We start from the raw sequence: 12,184 nt of genomic DNA, 5'->3' as shown, positions 1-12,184 counted from the left end.
CAGCAGGGTAGCTACAACTCTCCTTGTGACCCAACATAACAGGTGGCCGATACAGTGGCTCCCGTAGGACATATAACGTGAGTCAAAAAGTAACACAACAAGAATTGACAAGGGCTACATAGCGAACATAAAAATACAACCGTTTATTATGGAATTCACGCGCTCTACTCTCGCAAGCAAACTGACACCGTCGCTCTGTCTGGTTTCGGCTTAAATCCTATCAACTGATTCGAGACAGTGTATGGCTGTGGATTGACTAAATTGTTTGAATGGAATGTTGGCATATTTACGGTTAATAAAAAAAAATAAAAAAATGGAGTCATTCCTCTAAAACTGTCTTGCTAGCTTACAAAAATACAGTGCAGGTAAATTCTTCACAATATCTTACCACAGCACTGGCAAACCATGTTGACAAACTCCCTGACCAATATGACTGACCTTTGGACCATCATAAGGAGGTTCATGAACATTCTAGTATTCAAATTCCTAATTATATAAATGTAATTATTTGCATAATTTCTAATCCCCTTTAATTTATTCCCCCACCACCACTCCTGATTGCACTAAACTAATGGACAACCATAATTCTACTAACAGCTATTTTTACTCACATGTACAGTACATGCAGTTAAATAATTATACATACAGTACCAGTCAAAAGTTTGGACACACCTACTCATTCAAGGATTTTTCTTTATTTTTCCTATTTCTACATTGTAAGACATGAAAACTATGAAATAACATATATGGAATCATGTAGTAACCAAAAAAAGTGTTAAACAAATCTAAATATATTTTATTTTTTAGATCCTTCAAAGTAGCCACCCTTTGCTTTGCACTCTTGGCTGGTTACTACATGATTCCATATGTGTTATTTCATAGTTGATGTCAATGTCTAGTTTTACAATGTAGAAAATAGTTCAAAAAAAGAAAAACCCTTGATTGTGTAGGTGTGTCCAAACTTTTGACTGGTACTGTACATTCCTAATTTTCTCTTTCTGCAAATGCTGGATTATCACCCGCAGTGGCCAATACATCAATCATTCTTCAAGCCTCAAATGTCCACAGATTAAACCATCTTTCCAAGTATGATGCCATTTTGCAATTGAAACCCATTGAAAACCTAACCTTTGAACTGAAGAGGACGGTCCATAAACGCAGACAAAGGATATCAAGGATCTGGAATGAACGTGAGGCATTCATTTTGACCCCTCCCTTTAAAAAAAATAAAATAATTGTTCAACAAAATCTCTTCATCTGAGCAATTGTATTAGTAGAAAATAATATTTCCCTTTTTTTTTAAACATACAATATAGCTCAGTATTTCAAATATTTATTTGTGATATTTTTGCTCCTCTTTATCAAGGGTGTCAATAATTTCAGACCTCACTGTAGTTTGAATTTCTCATTACCCTGTTTTAGGAGGACTTATCATAATTCCACCCCCCCCCCCCCCCCCCCCCCCCCCGCCCTTCCTTCACCCGACAGTTGACTAATGGCAGATCAAAACTAATTTCACACATATAATAGATGTCGACTACAGACCAGATTAAAATCACAATAGTCTGATGGGTGACAATTATTAGGCTATCAATTGCCAATTGTGAATGAAGGATTCAGCACCGAGCATAGCGCCTCGGTGGGGCTTCGTTCATATGATGACGAGTAATATGTAAAGTAACAATTACTTTTCTCAAATGTAATGAGCAATATATAACAGATTACTTTAATGAATCCAAACACTGATCGAGGACCACAAATCCCCAACATTACAATGATGTGTAATGTAGGGGGGTATAATGTAGGGGACTTGTATGGCTATATAAACACAACTTGTTTTTTTGGTGTACCCTCAAAAGTGTTCTACGGTTGAAAGCCATGCCACACACTTGACATTTAAACGGCTTCTCTCCAGTATGGATGAGCATATGTCGTTTTCTATCTTTGCTGACATAAAAGCGTTTATCGCATACGGGGCACGGATACGGCCGCTCCCCTGTGTGTCTCCGTAGATGCTCCTGCAGCTCACTCTTCTGCCTACAACCTTTTCCACACTCTTGGCACTTGAATGGCCGTTCTCCAGTGTGTGTCCGGGTGTGTATCCTCAATTCAGCTGTAGATTTGAAACCTTTCCCACAGAGATCACAGAGGAACGGTCTCTCGCCAGTGTGGATTAACATATGCCTTCTTAACCATACCAACTGAAAAAACTTCTTCCCACAGTCTGGGCAGATGAAAGCCGCATCTTTGTGATGTAACATGTGTTGTTTCAATAGCTCTCTCCTCTGAAACCTTTTCCCACAAGTGGAGCAAGAGTGGGGTTTTCCCTCAACATGACTCTTAGAGTGTGATTGTAGTAGTTTTTCACTCCGGAAACCCTTTCCACACTCGGCGCAGAGGAATGGTTTCTCCCCTGTGTGAATTCGCTCGTGAATAGTCAGGGTATACTGTGTTCGGAATAATCGCTGGCACACAGAGCATTGGTAAGGAGTGGACTCATTTCTCTGATGTAAGCGCAGCTCAGTTAACGAAACAAAAGTCTTCTGACAAGAAGGGCATGGGAACGGTCCCGTAAATTGATGAGTACGACTGTAGTGGCTCTTCAGGTCCATGCCCTGAGAAAAGATCTCTTCACAAAAGGTGCACTTCAAGATGTCAGGGCACTTGTTGAGACTTTCCTTTTGGTGAGAAGCAATGTGCCTTACCATGGTTGCTTCAAATTTAAAAGTCTTCTGGCATACGGGACATGCTTTGGGAATTGTCTTTTTATTAGAGGACTGTGCTGTAGTGGTGGGAACTTGAGAGATTGTTGGTTCCTGGGTTGCTGTACTGGACGGCTGAGAAATCTCATTTTTCTTTTCCCTAAGAGTCGTCGACCATGCTGGCCTACTCCCATTTTTGTGACTTCTATCTAACCGACAACCTCTTTTGCTCTGCTGGTGTCTCTTCCTTTGACTGTGGGATACAAAAGCCTTCAAACATCGGGGACACTTGAAGCGGCTTTTGTCTGGGGCATGATGGTAAAAATAGTGGCTTTTCAAACTAGACGTTTGTGAAAAAGTTGCATGGCATACAGGGCACGTTTTGGAATTATTTGTATTTAAGGGACGTCCTGGAGTTATGCGTGCAGAAGGGTTATTTGACCCCAACTCCTTCCCTTTTTTGACGGCTTCACTTGTAGGACAACCTCTTTTGTTACTCTGGTGTTTCTTCAAAGCACTAAGGAAGGCAAAAGCCTTCAGACAAAGAGGACACTTAAAAAGTCTTCTGCCTTTGTGAAACACAATAAGATGCCTTCTCAACATATACTGAACTTGAAAAGTCTCATGGCTTAGATGGCGTGTGTTTGGATCAGTACTTGCATTACTGGACTCCCCCGAGATCCTGTCCTTTCCATGCTGATGTTCATTGACCTCCTGTTTCATCATCTCCTCACAATCATTCTGCCAATGTTTTTGTAAATCGTCCGGATGTTCAAAGCCTTCCCCACACTGGGTGCACTGGTGAGGGCTCTGCTCAGTGTGAGATCTCATGTGTGTTGTCAAATCCTTTGCTTCAACAAAACTTTTCCCACATAAGGAGCATATTTTGGCACGTTTGCTTCTTTTAGAAGACTGCCCTGTAGTATGGGAAGCAGGACGAGGATCACCACCTGGTGTTGAGAGGAGAGAAGTACCATTGTTAAAGAACACAGATGTCACTCTCAACCCAGTTATTTCACACACACACACACACACACACACACACACACACACACAACTGCCATACCCCTAACTTAAACCATAGAATGAATTCTACACACACGTCATAAATATATTGTTTAAAAATATACAAATGTTTTAAATCACCCGTCACAAGACCGTTGTCATCAACTTGGGTTTGCGGCACTACGGGCTGAAGTTCCAAATCAGACACATCTTCAACTGCCCGTTTTCTTCCAATATTAATTTGGCTGTCACTTTCATCCCTCTTTCTCTCTTCCGTTGGCTCTCTGGTGGGCGTCTCGTCTTTCCCTTTTCTAGAAACCATTTCCTCATTTAGATGCTCCGACTCGACATCCACAGAAGGCCCTTCATCCTGATCTGATGACATGACTCCATCTGAAACCTTGACAGTTTCCTTGGAACCAGGCATGTCAGGCATGGCGGCGAGAAAGGTGTGCAGTTCAGAAAAGAACGGACAGGTCGCTCGGCCACTACTGCTCGGGTTCCTCAGTGCTTGTCTGTAGCTGTGCTTCATGTGCTTCATCTTTGATTGGCACTGCTTCCACGTCCTTTTGATGCCAATGTTCTTTAGCCGCTCCGAAACTTCACTGTACGCGTGTTTCTTTCTGTAACTCTGCTCCATCATCTGAAGAACCTGTTTGTTTGACCATACAGAGATAAGTGCTTTCGTCCCCTCCAGGGTCCAGGTCCGTGTATCATTGTCTACCAATGTTGTTGAGGACATATCTTCAACCAACTGTTTGCGAAGTTTTCTGGGGGGGATTTTCATCTTGCTGTCACTTTGAGGGCTGCAAAAAGCATCATCCCTCTTTCCCTCTTCTGTTTGTGTTTTGGTGAGGGTCTCGTCTTTCCCTTTTCTAGAAACCAGTTCCTCATTTAGATGCTCCGACTCGACATCCACGGGCCCTTCATCCTGATTCAAAGACACGACTTCATCCGAAACCTTGACAGTTTCCTTGGGCCCAGGCATGTCAGGCATGTCAGGCATGGCGGCGAGAAATTTGTGCAGTTGAGAAAAGAACGGACACGGTCGGCTGCTCGGGTTCCTCAGTGTTTCTCTGTATCTCCACTTCAAGGCTTTTATCTTATTGTGGCACTGCTTCGTTGTCTTTTTGACACCAAGCTCTTTTAAACACTCCGAAATTTCTCTGTACACATGTTTTTTTCTATAACTTTGCTCCATTTTATGAAGAATCTGTTCATCTGACCATACAGAGATGAGCACAGTTGTCTCATCGGGGGTCCAGCAGGTCCATCCGACGTCGTCGGCTGTCATCGATGACGTTGAGGACATGTCTTCTCCATCTACAATCTCGACCTGTAAAACATTATAAGCCAACTGATGCTGCAGGCTCTCCTCATAGTTCTCCTCTCGCCATTCTTCGTTCCTTCTATCCGTCATTTCCACTGTCTTCTTAACCGTGTCCAAACTCATCCCCAGCGGCTTCTCTGCATGATCTTTCTCTATCAAAGTGTCCCTTTCTTTTCTGGGTGCACATGTGGCTACAGACTGGCTATGTGAGCGTGCTTCATCAATGTCAATTTCCACCCTCTCCGAGAACGTGTGAGACAGTGAAGAGAGGATGCGATCATCAGCACAAGATGAATGACCTGAAACATTGAAAAAAAAGAAAACAATCAAATATTTTGTCTTCCTGTGACTTTAATGATATATAGTCATTGATTCTTGAAGAATATACATTGCACTCGGAAGGTATTCAGACCCCTTGACTTTCTTTCCCTCATCAATCTAAAACACAATACCAAAATATGACAAAGCAAAAACAGGTTTTTAGACATTTCTGCAAGCATATAAAAAAAAAACTAAAAACTGAAATATTACATTTACATAAGTATTCAGACCATTTACTCAGTACTTTGTTGAAGCACCTTTGGCAGTGATTACAGCCTCAAGTCTTCTTGGGTGTTATGCTACAAGCTTGGCACACCTGTATTTGGAGAATTTCTCCCATTCTTCTCTGCAGATCCTCTCAAGCTGTCAGGTTGGATGGGGAGCATTGCTGCACAGTTATTTTCAGGTCTCTCAAGAGATGTTCAAGTCTGGGCTCTGGCTGGGCCACTCAAGAACATTTAGAGACTTGTCCTGAAGCCACTCCTGTGTAGTCTTGGCTGTGTACTTAGGATCACTGTCCTGTTGGAAGGTGAACTTCACCCCAGCCTGAGGTCCTGAGCAGGTTAACATCAAGGATTTCTCTGGAGTTTGCTCTGTTCATCTTTCCCTTGATACGGACCAGTCTCCCAGTCCATGCAGCTGAAAAAAAGGGTGCAAGGTTTCCTCCAGATGTGACACCTAGTATTCAGGCCAAAGAGTTCAAACTTGGTTTCATCAGGCCAGATAATTTGGTTTCTCATAGTCAGAGTCTTTAGGTGACTTTTGGCAAACTCCAAGCGGGCTGTCCTGTGCCTTTTACTGAGGAGTGGCTTCCGTCTGGCCACTCTACCATAAAGGCCTGATTGGTGGAGTGCTGCAGAGGTGGTTGTCCTTCTAGATGGTTCTCCCATCTCCACAGAGGAACTCTGTCAGAGAGACCATCGGGTTCTTGGTCACCTCCCTGTCCAAGGCCCTTCTCCCCCGATTGCTCAGTTTGGCCGGGCGGCCAGCTCTAGGAAGAGTCTAAAGGTATGTTATTGCTTTGTCATTATGGGGTATTGTGTGTAGATTGATGAGAAAAAAACGATTCAATACATTTTAGAATACGGCTGTAAAGTAACAAAATGCCTTAAAAAGTCAAGGGGTCTGAATACTTCCCGAATGCACTGTATATGCTTGTTTTAATCCATCATCTGTAAACATACTTGTAAACAAACACTTTATAGCCTCAACATGGTTAAAATTATCATTTTAGAATCATGGATGGTCAGTCCTTGCATCCATAGCGTCGTGTACGAATATAAGTGGTTACATTTCTCCAGCCCTATCCCTCAGATGTTTACCAAATCGATACCTTGAAAATAGAAACAGAGCGTCACCCATAGCATATGCCCAGGTTTCCTGTCAAACAATGGGAGCATCTCTGCAAAAGTTCCTGTCCAGTGTAGCAGGTTTAAATGTAATACGTTTATTTTCCACTTATGAAAACAGAGCTGGGAAAAAAAGCCTACCATTAGCGAACAAATGGCCATGCCATCTGTGGTGTTGGAGGAGAGTCTTCAAAGGCTGAGGTTGAGTCACAGACTGTGCACACTCCTTCAGCATAGAGGGGGCAGGTCTGAGCCAGGATGCTGTCTGAGAACGGGAGGTGGTTTTAAAATGTGCAACAAATTCAATTGACCAAATAACAACAAGAATGTATGGTACACTCAGCAATATGACAACATCAATTCGAACATCGGCCAAGGCTGACACCGCCGGCTCATCCCAAATTGCTCATACCTGTTGAAATGTTGGTGTTGGGAGCAGTTTCTCCAGCCTGGAGAGGAACTCCCACATCAGAGTCTGCAGTGCCGTGTCATACATGGGGCCAAATTCCTCTGGAAAAACTTCCTAGAAGAGTCGAGTATAACAGATTAAATAAATGCATTCTTAATTGAGTGTGAGGCATCCTATTGACATAATTAGCAACTATACAAGTCAACTCAATATTAGCTAATGCAAGCTGAGGTTCAGCAGTACGGAGTAAGCCAGTAACAAGGATTTCAATGGAATAGGATATGGAATAGATTGTGCATGCACTGCTGTTCAGTTTAACTCCTAGATTTCAATGTCAGTTTAGCAGAAAAATTGTTCTCACACCAACCTGGAAGAAGTGTTCCCTCTCAAGTGGGTCATCTAGAAGAGTTTGGACAAGTTCCAAGAAGTTTGACTCTGATGCCTCCACCTCTGTATCTATCTACAGAAAGTATACATAACACAGTAGGTCAATTAACCTGGCCGGCAGAGTTACAAGTCTTGATCACAGACTGGCACTCACCTCCTTTTCTCTATGAGTGATGATGCAGGTCCTCATCCTGCTCAGGTGTGGCTGGATGGTCTCCGGGTCAGCTGAATGATCAGAGCGACACAACTCCAGAACCAGCTGTCAACAAACAGGTAACACTGAAACATTTTGGACGCAAACCAATCTGGCAGTGAGTACGATATAGGAATGTTCTAGTATGTGCTATATACTATAAATTCAAAGCCTGTATCAAGTGAAGCCATGTCACTCAGTCGCCATACTGGCTACGCCCACAGGGGCGCTTGTTTTCGTGAAAAGACCATAGCTGTTTGGCTAACACAGAAACTGTGACAGAGGGCATGATCAGAGAAAGCAGCAAAAATGATTGGTTACGTGGAACCTTCCTGCTGCAGAACCCATTGTAAATCAGTTATATGGCATACCTCCACTTAGTACCAAAAAATATGGTCTAGTTTTAGGGGCCCTTACTGTAGAGGACTCAACAATGATCATGTGTGTGAAATATAACAAACATTGATTGATTAGACATGATTCCATTTGAATTATTTGTGTACTTGTTTGTCATTTTATTGCATCGAGTAAGTAACATACTGTATGCAATTCGCTGCACCCGCTATAACATCTTCTAAACTATGGACGCGACCAATAAACTGATGCGATTCTCTATTTTTACCAAGGTCTCTTTTACAAGGGAACCCTACATGCGGACAATGTCACCCAACCACACCCCCTCTTAATTTCTCACCTGTGCCCGCAGTCCCATGACGAGCTGGACTTTCTCTCTGTAACTCATCAGATCAGGGGTTATCTCCAACACAGTGGTCACAAACTCCTCCACCAACCCGTAGTCCATTGTGTCTCTGCGCTGAACAACTTGCCATAGAGCTGCGGACACCAGCTGCAGTGGAGGAACCAGAAGACGCAGAGACGACAGAGGAAGAGGACGACCTGGTAGGAAAGAAACGCTTTGTTGATGTTCCAAGCCACCTTTATTGCGATTGCGGACGATCGGACTTTTACACATCATGTGGTTTTGTTGCTGGGTAGCCTAAAGTGGGTGGCAGTAGTATGGAGCGAAATACCTGCCAAAAGGTTGAGCGTATGTATCATTACGATCGTAAGAAAAGCCATGCGTGAAACGTAAACGCTACATTTTTATCTGTGAACATGCAAACACCATGTTACGATTACAGACTAACGTTGCAGGCTTGAACAAATCTTGTGTTGCAATTCTGACATATACAATAATACCTTTCAGAGTTTGGGCAGTTTCGTCTCACCAACAACAACAAAAAACGTACACCAAACGGTCTGTGAGGGGTGCTACGCGAACAAACATAACACACGCGAACAAGCATAACACCGTATTAAAAAATTACGTAGACATACCCATGCATGCACCTTATCAAAATATGACTAATTCGGTATTGCACCACCCCATTCTCTGGGCTCTGTTTGCAATCATAACCAGTAGTATCTACCAGGAATAATGAATCATAACCAGTAGTATCTACCAGAAAATAATGAATCATAACCAGTAGTATCTACCAGGAATAATAAAACATGGAACAATAATAGATGTTTGGTGAATCTATGAATTATGTATGGCCACTGGAGTCTTTGCTACTCAAAATATATTAGAATATTTTTTATATTGATTTCATCACTAAATTGACATTTTGCCAAAGCATATTCTGTAGGAGGGGTTAATATGAAGTTAAAATAATTTGACATGATTTATATGAATCGGGTAATGAACACACAGACTTTGAAAATAACGCGCGAGAGGTTAAACGTAGTCTGGCATAGGTTTATTCCCACACTTTACAATAACTCTGTTGCAGTGGTCTTAGGTAGTCACCGTATAGGCTACTCCCCCCATCGACACACTGCTGCCCAGTTGAAGAGCTTGTGATCTCCATGCAGCACCACGCGCCTTAGGAAAAGCACCCCTTCTGGAGGCATGCAGTCATAGAGTCATTATAGCCTCATGTAGGACTATTTGCCTACTAGCCAAATAAAGTGTAGCGCATGCGATCTTCAGTTTCTTGGCAATTTCTCGCATGGAATAGCCTTCATTTCTCAGAGCAAGAATAGACTACCGAGTTTCAGAAGAGCGTTCTTTTTGAGCCTGTTATCAAACCCACAAAGTGCTGATGCTCCAGATACTCAACTAGTCTAAAGACCAGTTTTATTGTTTTTTAAAATTAGAACAGTTTTCAGCTGTGCTAACATAATTGCAAAAGGGTTTTCTAATGATCAATTAGCCTTTTAAAATGCTAAACTTGGATTATCTAACACAACATGCCATTGGAACACAGGAGTGATGGTTGCTGATAATGGGCCTCTACACCTATATAGATATTCCATAAAAAAATCTGCTGTTTCAATCAAATGTATTTATAAAGCCCTTCTTACATCAGCTGATATCTAAAAGTGCTGTACAGAAACACAGCCTAAAACCCCAAACAGCAAGCAATGCAGGTGTAGAACTACGGTGGCTAGGAAAAACTCCCAAGAAAGGCCAGAACCTAGGAAGAAACCTAGAGAGGAACCAGGCTATGAGGGGTGTCCAGTCCTCTTCTGGCTGTGCCGGGTGGAGATTAACAGAACATGGCCAAGATGTTCAAACGTTCATAGATGACCAGCAGGGTCAAATAATAATAATCACAGTGGATGTCGAGGGTCAGCTACAATAGTAATTTACAACATCAACAATGTCTACACTGTATTACTGTTAAATTTGATGTTATTTTAAATGGAGAAAAAAAATGCTTTTCTTTCAAAAACAAGGACATTTCTAAGTGACCCCAAACTTTTGAACAGTAGTGTATGTTCAACCTTTTGGCAGCTATCTCACTCCATACAGTAGCCTAGAAGCTCGCCATCTATTGGACAGTTTGTTACTACTTCTACACTGTCAGTGAAACAGAAATGAGTAAACTACATGAATGAAGGTAACTAAGATGATTTATTTTTTTAAATAATAGCTTACATGCATTTATTTGACACTCCTCAATATAACAACTAACCTATACTACAGTCAATTTAACATAATGAAGCTTTGATTTTCAGACAGTTTTTTATTTATTTTTTAAACCTTCCCACCTTGCCCAAATCCGATCAGAATTTTTTTTTCTTGAGCAAGGCACTTAAACTCCCCCAGCTGTTCTCCATCCAGGGGTGCTGCACACTGTGCCTCTCAACGTGTGTGTGTGTTGTCTGGGGGATATTGGGAAAGAGAGGACGAATTCCCATTTCAACTAAGCTTGTCCTCCAGCCAGCGCTCTGCTCTCTTTTGAACCTTTTTCTGGTCGCAATTAAGCCTGGTTACAATCTCTAGACAGGCAGCCCAATTCTGATCTTATTTTTCACTAATTGGTCTTTTAACCAATCAGATCAGTTCTGTAAAAGAGTTGCTGTGAGAAGAGCTGATGTGATTTGTCAAAATATCAATTAGTGGGGGAAAAAAATAACTGAATTGGGCTGCCCATCAAACTCCATCCTTAAACTCTTGAAAACGATGATCTGTGTACTGGGTTTAGACGGGCAACCAACTTTATTTTACACCAATTGGTCTTTTGACCAATCACATCAGATATTTTCACATCAATAGCGACACTGAAAACTATTAATTTCAATTTGCTTACCATTATCTTCCTCATCGTCGGTTTCCTTAGACTCGGGCATGTCAGGCATGGCGGCGAGAAATTCGTGCAGTTCAGAAAAGAACGGACACGGTCGGCTGCTGCTCGGGTTCCTCAGTGTTTCTCTGTATCTCCACTTCAATGCCTTCATCTTATTTTGACACTGCTTCCACGTCCGTTTGACACCAAGGTCCTTTAGCCGCTCCGAAATTTCGCTGTAAACATGTTTGTTTCTGTACGTTTGCTCCATCTTCAGAAGAATCTGTTCGTTTGACCATACGGAGATCAGCGCCTTTGTCTCCTCCGGGGACCATGTCCATCCGACATCGTCTGCCAATGACATTGTTGAGTTGATAATCGCCTACAGCAGCTAGTAAGTTAGATAGTACAAGGTTAATATTAGTGGTAGTACCTAGCTAAATTCAAACGCTTCAGTCGCCTGAACAGTGGACTACTCCCTCTTTGGCTGGCTACTTCCAGGCGTGACGTATTGACGTCATCTACAAGGACCCGTGGTCGAGTTCCAGGTGGTCTTCTTTGCAGTCGTGCTGCGTGTCTGAATAGTGCCAAAGATGTAAGAAATGGAAAGGAATACGGACTAATTTAACGAATCAAGTTTGATTTAAATGTCTCTGTAAAACAGTCCAGATGATTGTATCAATGTCTGCACACGGAGTTCAATTTGATCATAATACATGTATTCTATAGAAGTGGCGAGGTCTGACATAATTCCATATTTCAGAGATTACAGAAAAGCATGTCTTATTTAATTAGGCAATACATTTTACATTTATGAAGTACTTTGAAAACTTGAATGAAAGAGTGCCTTCATGTTCCATCATAGACCTATGAATTAAAATGTTTACTGCTGAAAATGGACTTTAACATTGAA

The 12,184-nt window shown here is 42.0% G+C and overlaps 1 protein-coding gene across 2 annotated transcripts; it reads right to left on the bottom strand.

Annotated features, from left to right (window-relative positions):
• Positions 1–1,465: 1,465 nt before the first annotated feature.
• Positions 1,466–11,872, bottom strand: LOC109907552 (uncharacterized). 2 transcript variants are annotated; one of them, XM_020505580.2, is made up of 8 exons: positions 11,296–11,872; positions 8,391–8,593; positions 7,658–7,762; positions 7,484–7,576; positions 7,120–7,230; positions 6,849–6,972; positions 3,849–5,336; positions 1,466–3,652 (listed from the first exon to the last, which is right to left on the bottom strand). In XM_020505580.2, the coding sequence occupies exons 1-8, from the start codon at positions 11,633–11,635 to the stop codon at positions 1,770–1,772; spliced, it is 4,347 nt and encodes a 1,448-aa protein (XP_020361169.1). In that variant the 5' UTR covers positions 11,636–11,872; the 3' UTR covers positions 1,466–1,769. The 2 variants fall into 2 exon arrangements, with proteins under 2 accessions (XP_020361169.1, XP_031649524.1); XM_031793664.1 differs by lacking the exons at positions 1,466–3,652; positions 3,849–5,336 and adding an exon at positions 6,473–6,691 and having other exon boundaries at positions 11,296–11,859.
• Between the last annotated feature and the right edge of the window lie 312 nt (positions 11,873–12,184).

Source organism: Oncorhynchus kisutch, linkage group LG17, assembly GCF_002021735.2.
Source record: "Oncorhynchus kisutch isolate 150728-3 linkage group LG17, Okis_V2, whole genome shotgun sequence".
Lineage (NCBI taxonomy): Eukaryota > Metazoa > Chordata > Actinopteri > Salmoniformes > Salmonidae > Oncorhynchus > Oncorhynchus kisutch.
The sequence above is the reverse complement of the archived record's forward strand: the minus strand, read 5'-3'. Positions and strand labels throughout refer to the sequence as shown.

Bases quoted from the DNA above. Each gene is read 5' to 3' on its own strand.
- LOC109907552 (XM_020505580.2), bottom strand. From the start codon at position 11,635: ATGTCATTGGCAGACGATGTCGGATGGACATGGTCCCCGGAGGAGACA. The intron at 7,763-8,390 runs GTGAGAAATTAA...GTTTGTTGACAG, and splicing joins TCATGGGACTGCGGGCACAG to CTGGTTCTGGAGTTGTGTCG. The intron at 5,337-6,848 runs GTAGGCTTTTTT...TCAATGTTTCAG, and splicing joins TGGCCATTTGTTCGCTAATG to GTCATTCATCTTGTGCTGAT.